General features: G+C 51.2%; 1 protein-coding gene across 4 annotated transcripts in view; it reads right to left on the bottom strand.

Annotated features, from left to right (window-relative positions):
• Positions 1-15,090, bottom strand: part of ABTB3 (ankyrin repeat and BTB domain containing 3) — a 295,803-nt gene that overhangs the window by 84,460 nt on the left and 196,253 nt on the right. For all 4 annotated transcript variants that reach the window (XM_051846041.3, XM_051846043.3, XM_051846042.3 and 1 more), the window contains exon 3: positions 14,320-14,524. In XM_051846041.3, the coding sequence (XP_051702001.1) occupies positions 14,320-14,524 (205 nt within the window). The remainder of the gene's footprint in view (positions 1-14,319; positions 14,525-15,090) is intronic.

Below are 15,090 nucleotides of genomic sequence, written 5' to 3'. Positions count from 1 at the left end.
TCTGTGAATGAGGCTAAGAGAGAACAAGCCATCCAAGACTGCACAAAGGGACCGGCTGGAGTCTGAACTCAGCCGAGGGAAGGGGTTGGAGGCCTAGGAGCCGCCACCCCACTGCCACCCCTGCCACCCCACCCCCACCCCGCCCTCCACCGGCCTCTCCGCCGGGATTCCTGGGCAGGCTTGGACCTGCCTGGCTGAATCATGACTGGATTCCTCCCACCAGAATGAAGGAGGCCTTCCCAGTGCATGTTTCTGATTTGAGTGGAAAACACAGGACAGAGCTAAATAATGCAGAATTACGAGCCAGCAAACACAAGCATCAGGCCAACCCAAACCTGGGACTGGGGAGTCTTCCTCTTCCAGACTTGGCCAAGTGCGCGTGCAATGGAGTTGGCACAGAGGGCGAGCTGACAGCCTGCCGTTGGAGGGGGCTGGCACGCTCTGGCTCATTCTAAACGCGATACAGGAAGATGGGTGGGGGTCCCCAGAGATGCCCCAGAGCAGCGCCCTGGGGTCTCTTTGGTCATGCAGAGGATAGCGTGTGCCTTTTGGCAAACTGTGAGATTTTTCTGGAATCAGTCTTGTAAAAGTAACTTGGGAAAAGCAACTCCCCTGCCTCCAGCTTTGCTGCGAGAATCTTGCGAGATCCCCAGGGAACAGGCACCCACGCGCTCCAAGATTCCCGGCACTGCACGAGCCAGGTGGGCACCACTCCTCCTTACAGGGCCCGCAAGGCCCTGGCCCCCAGAAGAGCAACAGCGTGGGGCCGGGGGCCTGCTCCTGGCAGGGCCCTCCTCCTCGGCAGGGACTCGCTCACACAGGCCACCGGAGGCCCGCGCATGAACCCCTCGGCTGCTCTACTCCAAACAGGTGATTATTTTTCTTCGACACCCTTTCCTTCCTCCTGGGGGTTTCTAAAACTACTGTGGGCAGTTTTAAAAGAGCACAAGTTGGAAACAACACAAATGACCAGCGACCAGGGAGCTGTTAGGCAAATGATGGGACATTCACAAGACAAGATAATCTGAAGTCATTACAAATGATGTTGGTGAACGTTCTGTGGCGGGAAAAGGGAACTCCTTCTAGTACACTCTCAGGTGAAATAAAAAGACATAAAGTTATACACACTGTGTACAACCGTTCTAATACCCCTGACTCCTTGCATTAAAGGAATCAAGAAAATATATGAGAATGATCATTCTGGTTACCTCTGGGTAGCGGAATTGTAGGTAATAGTAATTTTCTTTCTTATATGTTTCCGTATTTTTCAAAATTAAAAAAGAGCATATATAAGTTTTCAGTAAAAAAAAATTAGGCTTACATAAATATCTGAGTTCCTAGCATCTTGTGTTGTACCTGTGAAAAAAACCACAGCACAGCCCCCAGGAGCACACACCGGAAGTGAAGGGGAGAATGTGGTAACGTCGTAAAACCCACGGAAGACGGTTGCCACAGAGAAGCTATGTGTGCAGAGTTAGACCTGGAAAAATGTAGGACCAGCTCAGAGTGGGGCCGGCATCTTGGGGTTGCAGGTTAAGCCACCGCCTGCAGTGCTGGCATCCCACATGGGCACTGGTTGAGTCTCAGCTGCTCCACTTCCCTGCTAACATGTGTGGGAAAGCAGTGGAGGATGGCCCAAGTGCCTGGGTCCCTGATACCCAGGTGGGAGGCCTGGAAGAAGCTCCTGGCTCCTGGCTTCCACCTGGCCCAGCCCTGGCCGTTGCAGCCATCTGGGGAGTGAACCAGTGGATGGAAGATTTTCTCTCTCTCTCTCTCTCTCTCTCTCTCTCTCTCTCTCTCTCTCTCTTATTCTGCCTTTCAAATAAACCTTTAACAAATACCTGCTCAGGCCTGTGTCTGCTGGGGAAAGACCAGGTTCTCTGAGCCCAGCCCCGTGTTGGCTGCTGGCAGCAGCACCATTTTGAAGGCCAAGTGGAAGCCCGGGCTGGGGCAGGTGGATTGCACGTGCTTTGAGCACGCTTTGTCACGGCAGCCCTCTCTGCTCCCAGGCATTCGGCCCCTGCCCGGCCCTGCCCTGCCCTGCTGCATCGACTCTCACTTTGCACTGGGCAGCATCAAGAGCTCAGCTTCACTGATTTTCTCCTTTTTAAATGTTTTTCTCCCCCCTGAATGTTCACAGCACCCTAGGCCCCAAACACAGGGCGTACCAGGAGCTGCCAGTTGAGGCATGTGAGAAAGAGCTGCAAACCCTGGGCCGATGTGGCTTCCCTTGGGGTCCCCCAGGAGAAGGGGGCAGCGGCTCTCCCTGGGAGACAGAGACCTGGCACTCAGGCAGCCGGGGACTTCTCTGTCTTAGGGACTTTTACAGGAATCTTCCAGACGGCGGCTTCCTCCCTCCCTGCTCTGTCCCCTGCCACCGTGTCCTAGGCTGGCCTTTCTATCCTCCACCCACTCAGCACCAGGTGCTGGCAGGCGACCAGGGACAGGGAGCGATGATCAAAGCCCCGCCTCTGCCCCCGTGAGGAGCTCAAAGGCGGGCAATGCAGACAGACCCAGCAGCAAATAGCGACTCCGGGGTCGTGTTGGGGCCAGGAGGTGCAGTCACAGGGTTTGGCTCAACTTCCAGTTCATCCGCTCTCCCACTTAAGCTGAGTGACCTTGGGCAAGTCCTTGAACTTACCGTCCCTCTATTAGCTGAAAAGTAGCAGAAGAAGTGGATTGCAGAGAGTGATGACGAGGCTTAACAAGGGTAACCAGGGAAGGCGGCGGCAGGGGCTGGCACAGACTGGCACTTAGGATCTGTTCCCCAGAGCCTCATGGAGTACAGAGAAAGCCTTCTCCCACCAGGGGGCGCTCTGGCTGAGGGTTTACCACAGGGGGCTGGGTGCAGCTGAGTCTTTTTTTTTTTTTTTTTTAACGTCTTGATTTGAGAGGAGGGCAGAGAAAGGCAGACACAGACACAGATATAGATTCCCCACTCTTTCTGTTCCCCAAATGCTTAGGAGCCAAGACTGAAACCCAGGCACTTGGATACGGGATGTGGCCATTCCAGGTGGTATCTTAATTGTTGTGCCAACATGTGCCCTCTCCTTTAAATTTGTATTTACTTATTTTATTTTATCTGAAAGGTAGACAGACAGAGATCTTTCATTTGCTGCTTTGCTCCTCAAATGCCTGCCACAGCCGGGGTTGGGCGGGCTGAAGCTAGAAGCCAGGAGGCAGGAACTCCACCTAAGTTTCCTAGGTGCATGGCAGGGATCCAAGCACTTGAGCCATCCCCTGCCGTCTTCCAGGGTGGGTGTGCACCAGCAGGAAACTGGACCAGAAGTGGAGTAGCTGGGACTCGAACCAGGCACCAGGAATGGGCATGTCCCAAGTCTGACCCCTGGCCATCGCTGTGGTGCAGTGGGTTAACGCCCTGGCCTGAAGCAACGGCATCCCATATGGGCTCCAGTTTGAGACCTGGCCACTCCACTTCCGATCCAGCTCTCTGCTATGGCCTGGGAAAGCAGAAGATGCTCCAAGTCCTTGGGCCCCTGCACCCGTGTGGGAGATCAGGAAGAAGCTCCTGGCTCCTGGCTTCGGATCGGCACAACTCCGGCCGTTGTGGCCAATTGGGGAGTGAACCAGCAGATGGAAGACCTCTCTCTCTCTCTCTCTCTCTCTCTGCCTCTCCTCTCTGTGTAACTCTGACTTTCAAATAAATCAATGAATCTTTAAAAATTGATTTACCCTAGGCTCTTGTCATGAGCTGCCAAGGCTATGGAAGCCCCCTGAGTTCACTGACTCTGATCATATTTAGACAAGGCCATGGTCAAAGTGGAAGTTCTCTCCTCCCTTCAGAGAAAGGTACCTCCTTCTTTGATGACCCGTTGTTTCCACTGGGATCTCACTCGCGGAGATCTTTCATTTAGTTTTTTTTTTTTTTTTCCCCAGAGTGTCTTGGCTTTCCATGCCTGAAATACTCTCATGGGCATTTCAGCCGGATCCGCATGCCTTAAGGGCTGCTTCTGAGGCCAGAGTGCTGTTTAGGACATCTGCCATTCTGTGGGTCTGCTGTGTATCTCACTTCCCATGTTGGATCGTTCTCTCCCTTTTTGATTCTATTAGCTAGTATTTGCAGACGCTAGTCTTGTTTATGTGATCCCTTTGGTTCTTAGTCCTATCATTATGATCAATTGTGAACAGAAATTGATCACTGGGACTAGTGAGATGGCATTGGTACATGCCACCTTGATGGGATTGAATTGGAATCCCCTAGGGTGATTACTGATGCCATAAACAAGAGTGTCAATTTGTTAAGTCAACAACAGGAGTCACTGTGCACTTACTCCTCATGTAGGATCTCTGTCCTTAGTGTGCTGTACATTGAGATTTAATGCTATAACTAGTACTCAAACAGTATTTTTCACTTTATGTTTCTGTGTGGGAGCAAACTGTTGAAATCTTTATTTAATGTATGCTAAACTGATCTTCTGTATATAAAGAGAATCGAAAATGAATCTTGATGTGAATGGAAGGGGAGAGGGAGTGGGAAAGGGGAGGGTTGCGGGTGGGAGGGACGTTATGGGGGGGAAGCCATTGTAATCCATAAGCTGTACTTTGGAAATTTATATTCATTAAATAAAAGTTAAAAAAAAAGAAAAAATTTGATTTACTTCCTTATTCTATTTTCTGTCATTTGCCTTGTGTTAATGTTTCCCCCGTTGGGCGAACCTTCAACCCTAACCCCATGGCTGAAGGGACAAAAACCCTGGTGGTGCCTGTAGGCCATGGTTTTCTCCCACGTGCTTTCATACTTAACCACCACTAAGGCACTGGTGCAGATGGGGCATGCTGGAGTCCCCTGCAGGGCCACTTGCCAAGCTGTCAGTGGCGCTGGGGGCTGGGGGCTGGGACCCTGCAGGGCCGGGGGCACGGGGGGCTCTGCAGCAACCCCCATTTGAACAGCCACGCTTCCTCAAAGCAGTGGAAGGTCAGGCCGGTCTCCTCGCTGGCTGGCCTCAGCCCTGTGGATCTGACTTCAGATTTCCTCCGGGAGCCTCTGCCAGGGGCTCGCTCCCCCAGAATGCCTTCCTCACCTTCCGGCCCAAATGCCTGATCTCATCCATCTTTTGAAGTCTGACTCAAAGACTCCTTCCCTGCTCGCCCCCAGCAGTCTCTCTGTTCCTTCCCACCTCTCTTGGCACTTTCTCCATTTGAGCTGCGGGGGGCAGCAGCCATGCATGGTCCCCTGGGGGGCCCCCTCCCCGGCACAGGGCCTGACACACAGCCACACAGTGTCAAGGCTAACGAGTGAGTTCTGGAGCCAGGCTGCCCAGCGGGGCACAAACTCCTGTGCTACTGCTTCTGGGCCCTGTGACCTTGGGCAAATGACCTATCCTCTAACTGTGCCCCACTGCAGGAACCATTAGCCCTGAGCCACTGGAATGAGGCTAGTGGCGCAGAGGACCCACGATCTCAGCTCATGTAATATTTAAAGAGCCACATGTAGCTAAGCTTACTGTACTGGATGGGCCAGCTCTCATTCCTTACGCTCTGTGTCAGGAACGTAAGGTTTTTCCTTCCTTTTCTTATAAAACAAAGAGAAGCGAGTGTTAGACTAGACCAGCCACTTTAGTGGGATCCAGAAAAGACCCAGATGCTGGAATAAGCAAGTGCAGCGAATGCATCCGATCAGACTAAACCTGCACATCGGGGGGGGGGGGGTCGTTCTTAAACTTGAACCCTTAAACTGTCACCTGTAGTCAGGCGCAATCTCTTTCTAGCTGGTCAAAAAATCCTGGGCAACCTGGTGGAAGCAGATAATCCCCCACAGGCCAGAGGGGTTTCACATCCCCAAAGCTGGTGACATTTAGGATCCACCCTGACGCTGGCCCCAGGCAGGACACCTTTCAAATCCAGTCTCAGCTCTCCATGCACAGCCTGGCACAGGAGCAGAGCCATCCAGTTAGGCTAAGGATGATCACTGATGGTGGAAGCTCCCAGCCATCTCTTGCTGTTCCAAAGCCGGCGAGGTGTGCAGGCTGCCTGTACCTGAGCTTTGGAACTCACTCCTGCGGACAGACTGCAGAGGGGTCCAGCATCTCAGGAGCGTGGGAGCAGGGGGCAGGGCTTGCAGGTCTCAGTGCAGCCCCCAGCGTCTGTGAGATACCCATGAGGCACCTCTTAGGGGTTAACCTGGACCAGGAAGACAAAAGCCTGTAGGAAAGTATTTCTTGCCCTTATGTAACTTGAAAATGGGGAGCAAAGACAAGACACAAAACTACAAGACCTTGTCATTCACCATGGACCAGTAGCAGCTGGCTCATCCGGGAGCTTGTTAGACAAGCCTGGGCCCCGCCCCAGCCCAAGGAATAGAATCCGCATTTTAATAAGATCCCAAGTGACTCCAGTCATTAAGGTTTGCCGGGTCCTGCGCCAGGATTTATCCAGGTTAGGAACACCGTGACAGCCAGAATCATAATGAGCATTGTTTAGAAAAAGTTGAATGTGTGCTGAGTTTCAAGTGCTTTAGCCATAGTAACACATATTAGCTTTGTAACAGCCCTCTGAAGTAGATTCTAAGATTCTCTCCCAGGGTGCCGAGTGGTAGGCCAATTTGCTCAAGGTCACACAGCTAATGGGAGTTGGAATATTCACCCAAGCATTCCGGCTCCAGAATAAAAAAAAAATCCAGAACTTATTCCTCCTAAGTGGTGTATGCATTATTGAAATAGCACAATGTATCCCACAAATGTATACATGTATTATCTCTCAATAAAATATTTTTTAAACATTAGGAGATAAACTGATGGCGCTATGAGGATCCTTGGTTTCCAAGTACTAGTTTCCTACTGAGATATAATTCAGGGTCAAGGACTTAATTTTCTCCTCTGTAGAGGAGGATATTCATCCCTCCCTATTATGGTTGACATGAGGCTTCAATTAAACACCGTAAAATGCCTTGCACAGTGCATGGCACCAAGTAGATGCTCACTGAACGCAAAGAACTTCTTCTGCCTCTACTGGGGAGGACTGGGACATCTCAGATCCAGTTCTGGTCTCTGCACCTCCCTGCTCAGGGCCCCTCTGCGTTCCCTGGAGTTCTTCATGGCTTGATGCCAGAGCAGGTCACCCACCCAGCCTTCCATCCAGTCTGCATCCAGTGCTTCCTCTACGCAAGATCTCCCTCTGCATTCCCACCTCCCAGCCCCAGTGGCGCATATTCTGTTCCCTTAGGAGATGGCTCCCTTCCTAGCAGTCCCAGCACTCACTGGAATTTGGGATACTTGCAGACCTGCCCAAATGCACGTGACTGTGGGTGACTTTATCTTACTGTATCTCAGTTTCCTCGTCGGTAAAACGGGAAGACGTAAGGCTAACTCCCGCCTCAGTGGGCACGGTGAGGGCTGCATCAGTGAATACCCGGGAAGGACTTAGAGCAGGATTTAATGCTGATCACAATCTCTTGCCATGTTGAAGAGGTCAGTCTGGATTGCAGGAGGCGTGGCGAGCCTTTTCTGGTTTCAAGCCACCTGCTAAGTGTCAGAGACTGGGCTCTCTCATAGGTTAAATCATCCGTCATCAAAACAACCCCATGAAGTAGGAATCACTTGGGCCATCATCTGCCACCTCCCCGGAGGCAATCCAGCAAGAAGCTAGCGTGGAGGCCGAGGAGCTGGGAACTGAACTGGCATTCTGATACGCGATGCAGGCTCCTTGACCAGCTGTGCCACAGTGCCTGGCCCTGGAACACCTATGTTTTAAACCCACTTCTGTTCAGTTCTGCAAGCATTTATTGAGCACTTACTATATGCTATGCCCTGAGCTAGGCCCTCATTGCTTTGTGCAGTCTGATGTGGTAGGGAGGGGCTTCCGAAGGAGGTGATGTTTTATGAGGAACCCTAAAGTAGCCCCAGGTGATGACGCAGAAGGGAGAGAACCCTCCAAGCAGGGGCAAAGGATGTTCAAAGGCACTGAGGCGCTGCCTTGCCAGTCCTTACAGCAAAACAACCTCGTGAACACAAGCACATGGCAGTGCTTAACTCCAACGGTTCAAGTTGTAGTCCTCCACCTTCTGCTATGTGACTTGGGCAAGTGATTCAATTCCAGTTAGGTTAATACACCTGGAGTTCACCTTGCCTCATGCAAACTACTTTAATGTTTTAAATGCAATTCTAGCCCATTTTTTAGAAATGGAGGTTACAACCCGCAGTCGGAGTCTGCAAGTGTTCTCTGGAAAGGATCAAAGAATATTTTGAGCTTTGTGGACCTTAAAGCCTCTGTCGTGACAAATCAAGTCTGGCAAGGAGCAAACGCAGCCATTGATCATATGTAAACAAATGAGTGTGCTCCAATAAAACTTTATGCATTAAAACAGACTGGGCTTGCTGGGGGGGCACTGTTCGTTCATCTCTGCACCACTTTGATTTATTGGCCCACTCATGGGCTGTAATCTACAGTCTGAAACCTATTGGAATTAAAATAGTTTTCACCTGGGCCAGATGACAACTAGTCACAGCAATGCTCAAGTTACAGATGCGCCATTTTTTTTTAAGCCAATTATTTAGAACGCACCATGTTGGTTTGCTCTGAAACTACTTAAACGGTGGTTGAGATTCCAGCCAGCCCTGCAGAAACATGGTCTGCCAGTGGTCTGCTCTCTCCCAGCACACCCCCATTCACACTCCAACACTGCATTCCTCCAGATAGTGGACGGCAACAGGGGCCAGCCTTGCTCCCGCCCTCTGGAAGAAAGGAGGCAGCATTCCTCCTCCTCCTCGGAACCCCTGCTGGGATGCCCAGAAAGCTCTCCTCTCTCCTGCTGGAGGTGGGGGGGGGGGGCATCCAGGAGTCCGGATGCTGGAGCAGCATTGTGGTTTCAATCGTGGTGGATTAGCCGATCGGTTATGACTTTGCTGGCTATCGATGGTCAAAAATACTGAACATCTCTGTGGTCTGCCTTTCGAGTAAACAAAATAAATCCACTTTGAGAAATTTTTTAAAAAAGGTGTGGGCTATTTGGCCGAGCAGTTAAGACGTTGCCAATTTGCGATGTCCACTCCCATACTGGAGAGCCTGGATCTGAGCCCTGGCTCTGCTCCCGATTCCAGCTTCCTGCTAACGTGCACCCTGGGGAGCAGCAGGTGATGGTTCAAGTAGCTGGGTTCTCACCACCCACATGGGAGACCTGGATTGAGGGGCAAGTCCTGGCTGCAGCCTGATCCAGCCCTAGCTGTTGCAGGCATCTGTAGAGTTAAATAGTGAGTGGGAGGTCTCGTCTCTTTGCCTTTCAAAGAAATAAATAAATAAAGTACTGAACAGTACAAATGACACACTTGTAAATGGGCAGAGCGTGTTGGATCTTTGCCACCTTTCTCACTGCCTAGAACTGCTGATGACATCACTGTGCTAGGAGAATGTCCCATATCAAGAGTCTGTGGTTCCACAAGGTCAATGTTTCCCTTCCCAGATCCCCTTGCTAGGGTGCAGACGTGATTTTAGAAGCAAGGGCTGACAGTGAGTGGTAGGAGGAGCGGATGAAGGCAGAGCCAGAGAGATTCCGATTTCAGAGACAGGGGAATGGAGGTTCTTCTGGGAGTGTCCAGTGGCCAGCGTCAGTGGTGTGAGGTCGTTTGTGTGCCAGCACTGGTGGCTTTGAGATCTCTGCTGAGCAGTTGGGGGATGGCACTTGGGGCACTCACCTGTGTACCCTGGAAACCTGGCTCTCTGTGTCTCAATGGGCATCACAAGTCCTCTTAAGCTCTACGAAGCATTTAGACTCTTGGGACTACCACTGGCCATGCTTGGCCCAGCAGAACAGCACCCAGATGTCACTTCATCAGAATGCTGGCACCAGTCTGGCCAGCCATGCAGGGGCTATATTCTGCCCAGGTGACACTCATGTCCAAGGACATGAGACCCACTGTGGGGGCTGTGGGAGCCTCCCTGGTTGACAACTCACACAATTCCTTGTAACAACTCTATAGAAATGGCTTCCAAGGTCCCTGGGAAGGACACAGCCAGTGAATTTAGGGAGCCTAAAGCTTGAGACCTCTGTCAAGTATCTCTGGTAGGGCCAGCCAGATATAATTCAACCAATCTGGGATCATTCTGACCATAAGAAAAGTTGCCTAGTAACACAGTAGACACTGTGATTTTTTAAAATCAGGTTTCCAAGACAATGAACTTAAGAGAATTAACCCAAGGTCAAATCTCATGGAGGGAGGGTGAGGATTTGTTAATCCTCTGTCCCCACTGGGTCTCCCAGAGGTGTTCTCTCTACTTTAAGCAGTAGGTTCAACTTCTGCCACTAAGTCTCCTGCTTGTATCAAGGGCACTTCCGATATACGTTCTATAGTGGAAAAAAACCAGAGCGAGTTCAACCTCGCAGGCTGGGTGTTTTGCAATGCTCTGGGTGTGTCTATGGGAATACCTGAAATGTGAATCTCCCCTGTCACATAGGTCACAGATTTAAATATGGCCAGACGTGATGTTCTGGATGCTGTTATGGTAGAATGAGTATCACGGAAGGTGTATCCAGGTGCCGGGGACTTCTGTTTGCCTTATTAACTCTATTTCTTCTAGTGTAAATTCTTCCATTTGTTATGCTTTTGCTTGGCTTCACTCCATTGGCTTTCTTTCGAGAGTTAGTGATTGGGGTTGAGACTGGCAGTGGGCTCCACTTGTTTGGGCAACCTGTTCCCAAAGGCATAAGGGCTGCCCCTGCCTGGGTTCAGACTGCTTGGTTTCCTAAGTGCTGAACCAACTAATTGTCTCGGCTTCTGAGTGACTGCCTGCTGTTTTCCTGGGCTTCAGCAGTTACCAAGGCAACAAAACACTCCTAGGTACCTTATGATGTTTTCACCTTGGGATAGCCAACTATTGAAATCAGCCATGGCCAAAGTCATCTGGGGGTCGCTGATATTTCCAGCACAGACAGAGAGGAGGAGAATCCCAGCGGCCTACTCTCAGAAGGAAGGAGTTCACCTTCTCCAATACTATTTGGAAAATAAATATCACAGAGTCACACATCTCACAACATTTGTCTTGAGTTTTTTTGTAAATAAAAATATCGGAGAGACCTGAAAGATTTTAGAGGCTCAAGAAATAGTAGCCAAGGTTCTGGGAAAAGTTAAGACTAACAGAATTTCACATTAGCACTGAGCATCTTCAAACTCCCACATTGAACAAAGAAACAAATCAGGAACTGCACAGCTGTGCCCACATGGAACAGTCAAATGTTCAGAGATGATCAGAGGCACAAAAATCCCGTTTTTCAGTCAACTAATGTGTCCCAGGCTCTCTGCTGTGCCCAGACGAAAACAAACAACAGGCAGCCCATGCTCTACAAGAGTTTAGAGTTCAGTGGGGAACCATGCAAGCATCAAGGCCCTACTTGGCTTTGCCAGGAGATGGGTAAGGGGTTAAAGAGGTACTATTTGATTTGGCAGGGGGAGATCGGGGTATAGAGGTGGAGGGGAGAGGGAGAGAGATTCAAATTAGAGTGCTAACTCCCACTGGAAATCCTTGTGTGTGAGTTTTGGTAACTGAAAACAGTTAGAGGCCCTCTGTCTTGTGCAGTTCCTCCGTGAGTGTTTTCAGATGCTAGACACCAAAGCACAGACCTTCAGAGGGCAGGAAGAGACAGCTACTTTAATGGGAAGAGTCACACGCAAGCTTCTATAGGGATGACGACAACAGCTTTACAGAGTGAGAACAACCAAAGGTGTATAATATCAGCTACTGCTTGGAGGTGGGGGCGCCCCCTGTGCCACACATGGCTGTGTGTGTCTTAGCTACGATACCTAATCCACTGCTTGGCCCAGTTCCCTAAGGATGGTCTTGCTCTCACTTTATAGATGACAAAGAGGCTCAAAGAAGTGAAATAACACGTTCAAGTGCTCAGAACCACAAGAAGCTGAGCTGGGACTGACATCTGAAGATCTGACTCCCTAATCCACATGCGTGCCAGAGGACCAAAGCAAACAGAACTGGAAAAAAAAAAAAAACATTCAGTTCTGCTTCGTGCTTTGTGCTGACACTTGAAAATTCAACCAAGGAGAAGTGAAGGAGATAAACAGCTCCCACAGATCCCGGGACATGTTCTCCTGGTTTTCCTTTGAAGAAGCCCTCTTTAAAACTTGCTCCAGAAGGTTTGGAATCTTTAGCGGGTCTCCTCAGACTACACTCTGAATCCAGAAATGAGATTCAGGAAGGGAAGGTGGAGTCTGCATATCAGAAAGTGTAAGAGGAGCCACAGAGCTGTGTCGGTGGGGCAGGGAGGATGTCACGCCACGGCATTTATGTTCCAGCAGCTTCAGCCTGGAGGCTGTGGGCAGGATGGAGCTGGTCAGGGGATCAGGAAGCCTTGCATGTAGGGAGGCCATTCAAAAACCACCTGCAGGGACCAAAGCAGGAGGGAGGGACTTCTCAGCCACAGGAATAGCGGCAGGCTTGGGAGAAAGGGACAGAGTCAAGACAGAGGCCACAGAGGTGGCACTCACTGAGGGGATGTGCTGGCTATGTGGGTGTAGCGGGGGCGAGGGACACCTGGTTTACTGACAGGGTGACTAGGCCGACAGCGGCGCCACGTTTAGAGACTGGGGAGACCCGAGGAACAGCAGACTTGGGAAGAAAGACGATGAATTTAGTTTTGGGGTGGTTGTGAACACTGAAGGTAGAAACATTCCCCAGGCAGCTGAAGTGGTTGATTTGTTCAGGATTTCGTTCTACAAGTATCTATGGACTTCGGTCAGCAGTGTACCAGATGTTGAGTTTGGCATTAGCTGTGGTTGGGGGGTGGTGGTCAAAGAGATGAGTTCTCTGCCCCCATGGAGCAGGCAGTCAATAAACCAACACAGGAATACACTGGCGATGACCATCTATGGCGCGTGTTCCGCAGAGAGCAAGGTGCTGTGAGAAGAACCAGCTTGAGAGTGAGATGGGTCCACGGGATCCAGAAGGGAGGAGAAGGTTCTGGGGCTCAGAGGACAGCGTCTGGCCAGAGATGGAGTCCATGTGCGTGGAGATGGAAATTCCCACAGGCCAAAGCCAGTGGTTTCCATTCTCTCAACCCTTAAGGCTCGCACACAGAGAAAGCAACGTTTGGGTGTGTCTGACAGATGCTTCTTTGCACTGGGACCCTGGGCATTTCACCGCCTCTCCCTGAGGGGCAGGTCTGCACCTGAAACTATGCACAGGGTGTGGATGATGGAAGGCCTGAGCAATCCCTTGACAGGTTACTCCAGACTCGAATGAAACACTGATGCTAACTGGGAATTCTTAAAAAAAAAAAAAAAAAAGGCAACCTCTGGTCTTGCCATGCTCCATTTTCTTCCCTTAACTGAGGGCCAACAGATGTGGTTTTATGAGGGAGCCCCAGTCTCTCTTGGCAGAAAAAAAAAAAAAGCTTTTCAAAAGCCATTTGGAACCAAGAAACAGACAGGAAAACTATATGGAGCCCAAGATGGGAAATACATGGCCACGTGCAAATAATATTGACGGCAACAGTCGTCAAAGCCAACATTTGTGGTGTACTTACCTTGTGCCGGGCACCATGCAATTTATCTAGCTTTCAAACAGCCCTAGGATGGATTTACTCTCTGTGCTGCTATTTTGCAGGATAAGAAACGGAGGCACAGAGAAGTGAAGGCGCTTTCTCTAGCCCTCCTGGGTTTGTAGGAGACCCTGGATTTGAACCCAGGAGATCTGGGTCCCAGGGCCTGTTCTATGCACCACATCTACACTACTTACTGCAACTGAGGCCCGTGTGGAGGAGGGGCCCAAGGTGAGAGACGCTGGGAGAGGTGACGGGTGGATGCATGGAGAGGGGAGAGGATGCCTCCAGGCCTCGTCCAGCTCTGGTTGATCACAGGGGAGGTTGAGGCACGAGGAAGAGGAGGGGCAGACCTGGGCCGCAGCAGAAGCCAGGTCCTCCCCAGGACCCTCCCACTCCTTCTTCCCCACAAGAGTTCTGCTACCTCTGCTGCCTTGCCCGCTGCCTGCCCACCTGCGAGGCCCACTTCTGGCTAGGTCAATCTTCTGGCCCTCGTCAGGAGCCACGGGACAACCAGGACAAAGAAGATGAAGGCAAGACCCACCCAGCGAGGTGCCAGCCCCATGCTGCCTTCACAGGGAAGCCACCCCGCAAAGCAGGGCTCTTTCCCACTCTGGGGTCTGCAGGCCCCCTCATCCGACCCAGGCCGTTTTTTCCTGAACTGGACCTGCCCTATGCAAACGCATTTCAGAGACCGCACCTGAGCCCAAGATATCCCCTCCCTGCCCCATGCCGGGGGCCGCACCCACCCATCACAAGGCTGTGTTGGTCGGAGGGGAGGGCCTCTCCGTGGCCGTCCGAGGCAAGGCAGGTCTTACCTTTCCACCTGGAGGTTGACCTTGGAAGGCTCCACGTTGGGGTTCTCCCATTCCATTTGCGGGCAGTGCATGAAATAGCAAAGGGTGTACAGGGCTTCGGGCTCCCAGTAGAGCGAGCCCTGCTTGTGGTGGAGCGGGGTGCCGTTGCCATGGTGCTTGGCATTGAGGGGCTGCAGGTGATGCATCGCGCGGGACACCAGGTCACCTGTGGACAGAAGGGAGCATTCAGACCCTCCGGGCAGGCGACACGTGCAGGCAGCTGGGCCTAAGGTCTCTGCAGAGACTCCGATCCCTGGGGTCCATGCCACTGAGGAGGGCCCTGGGACCCCCAGCTGCCGCATCAGGCAGAGAGGAAAGCACCCACTCATTCACCACGCGACGGTGGCGGTGTTCCCTTTGAATAACAGCTCACGCTCATTACAAGCCAGGCAGCAGGTATCTTTACCAATCCATACACCCACTTTACAGGTGGGAGAACAGAGGCCCAGAGAGGTTTCACTACTTCTCAAAGTTACACAATCACAAGCAGCAGAGGCAGGATTTTTTTTTTAAACATTATGTATCTATTTGCAGAGAGAGAAAGAGAAAGAAAGAGAAAGAGAGAGAAAGAGAGAGAGAAACAGATAAAGAGACCTATCTATTGGTTCACTCTCCAAATACTCAGGAGCTAGAAACTCCATCCAGGGCTCCCAGGTGGGTGGCAGGGAGCCAAGTACTTGAGCCATCACCTGCTGCCTCCCAGGGTGCACAGTAGCGGGAAGCTGGAACTCA

Source organism: Oryctolagus cuniculus, chromosome 11 (genome assembly GCF_051225735.1).
Source record: "Oryctolagus cuniculus isolate XC-2025 breed Fujian yellow rabbit chromosome 11, ASM5122573v1, whole genome shotgun sequence".
Classification (NCBI taxonomy): domain Eukaryota; kingdom Metazoa; phylum Chordata; class Mammalia; order Lagomorpha; family Leporidae; genus Oryctolagus; species Oryctolagus cuniculus.
Note: the sequence above shows the minus strand (reverse complement) of the source record. Positions and strands in the feature narration are given on the sequence as shown.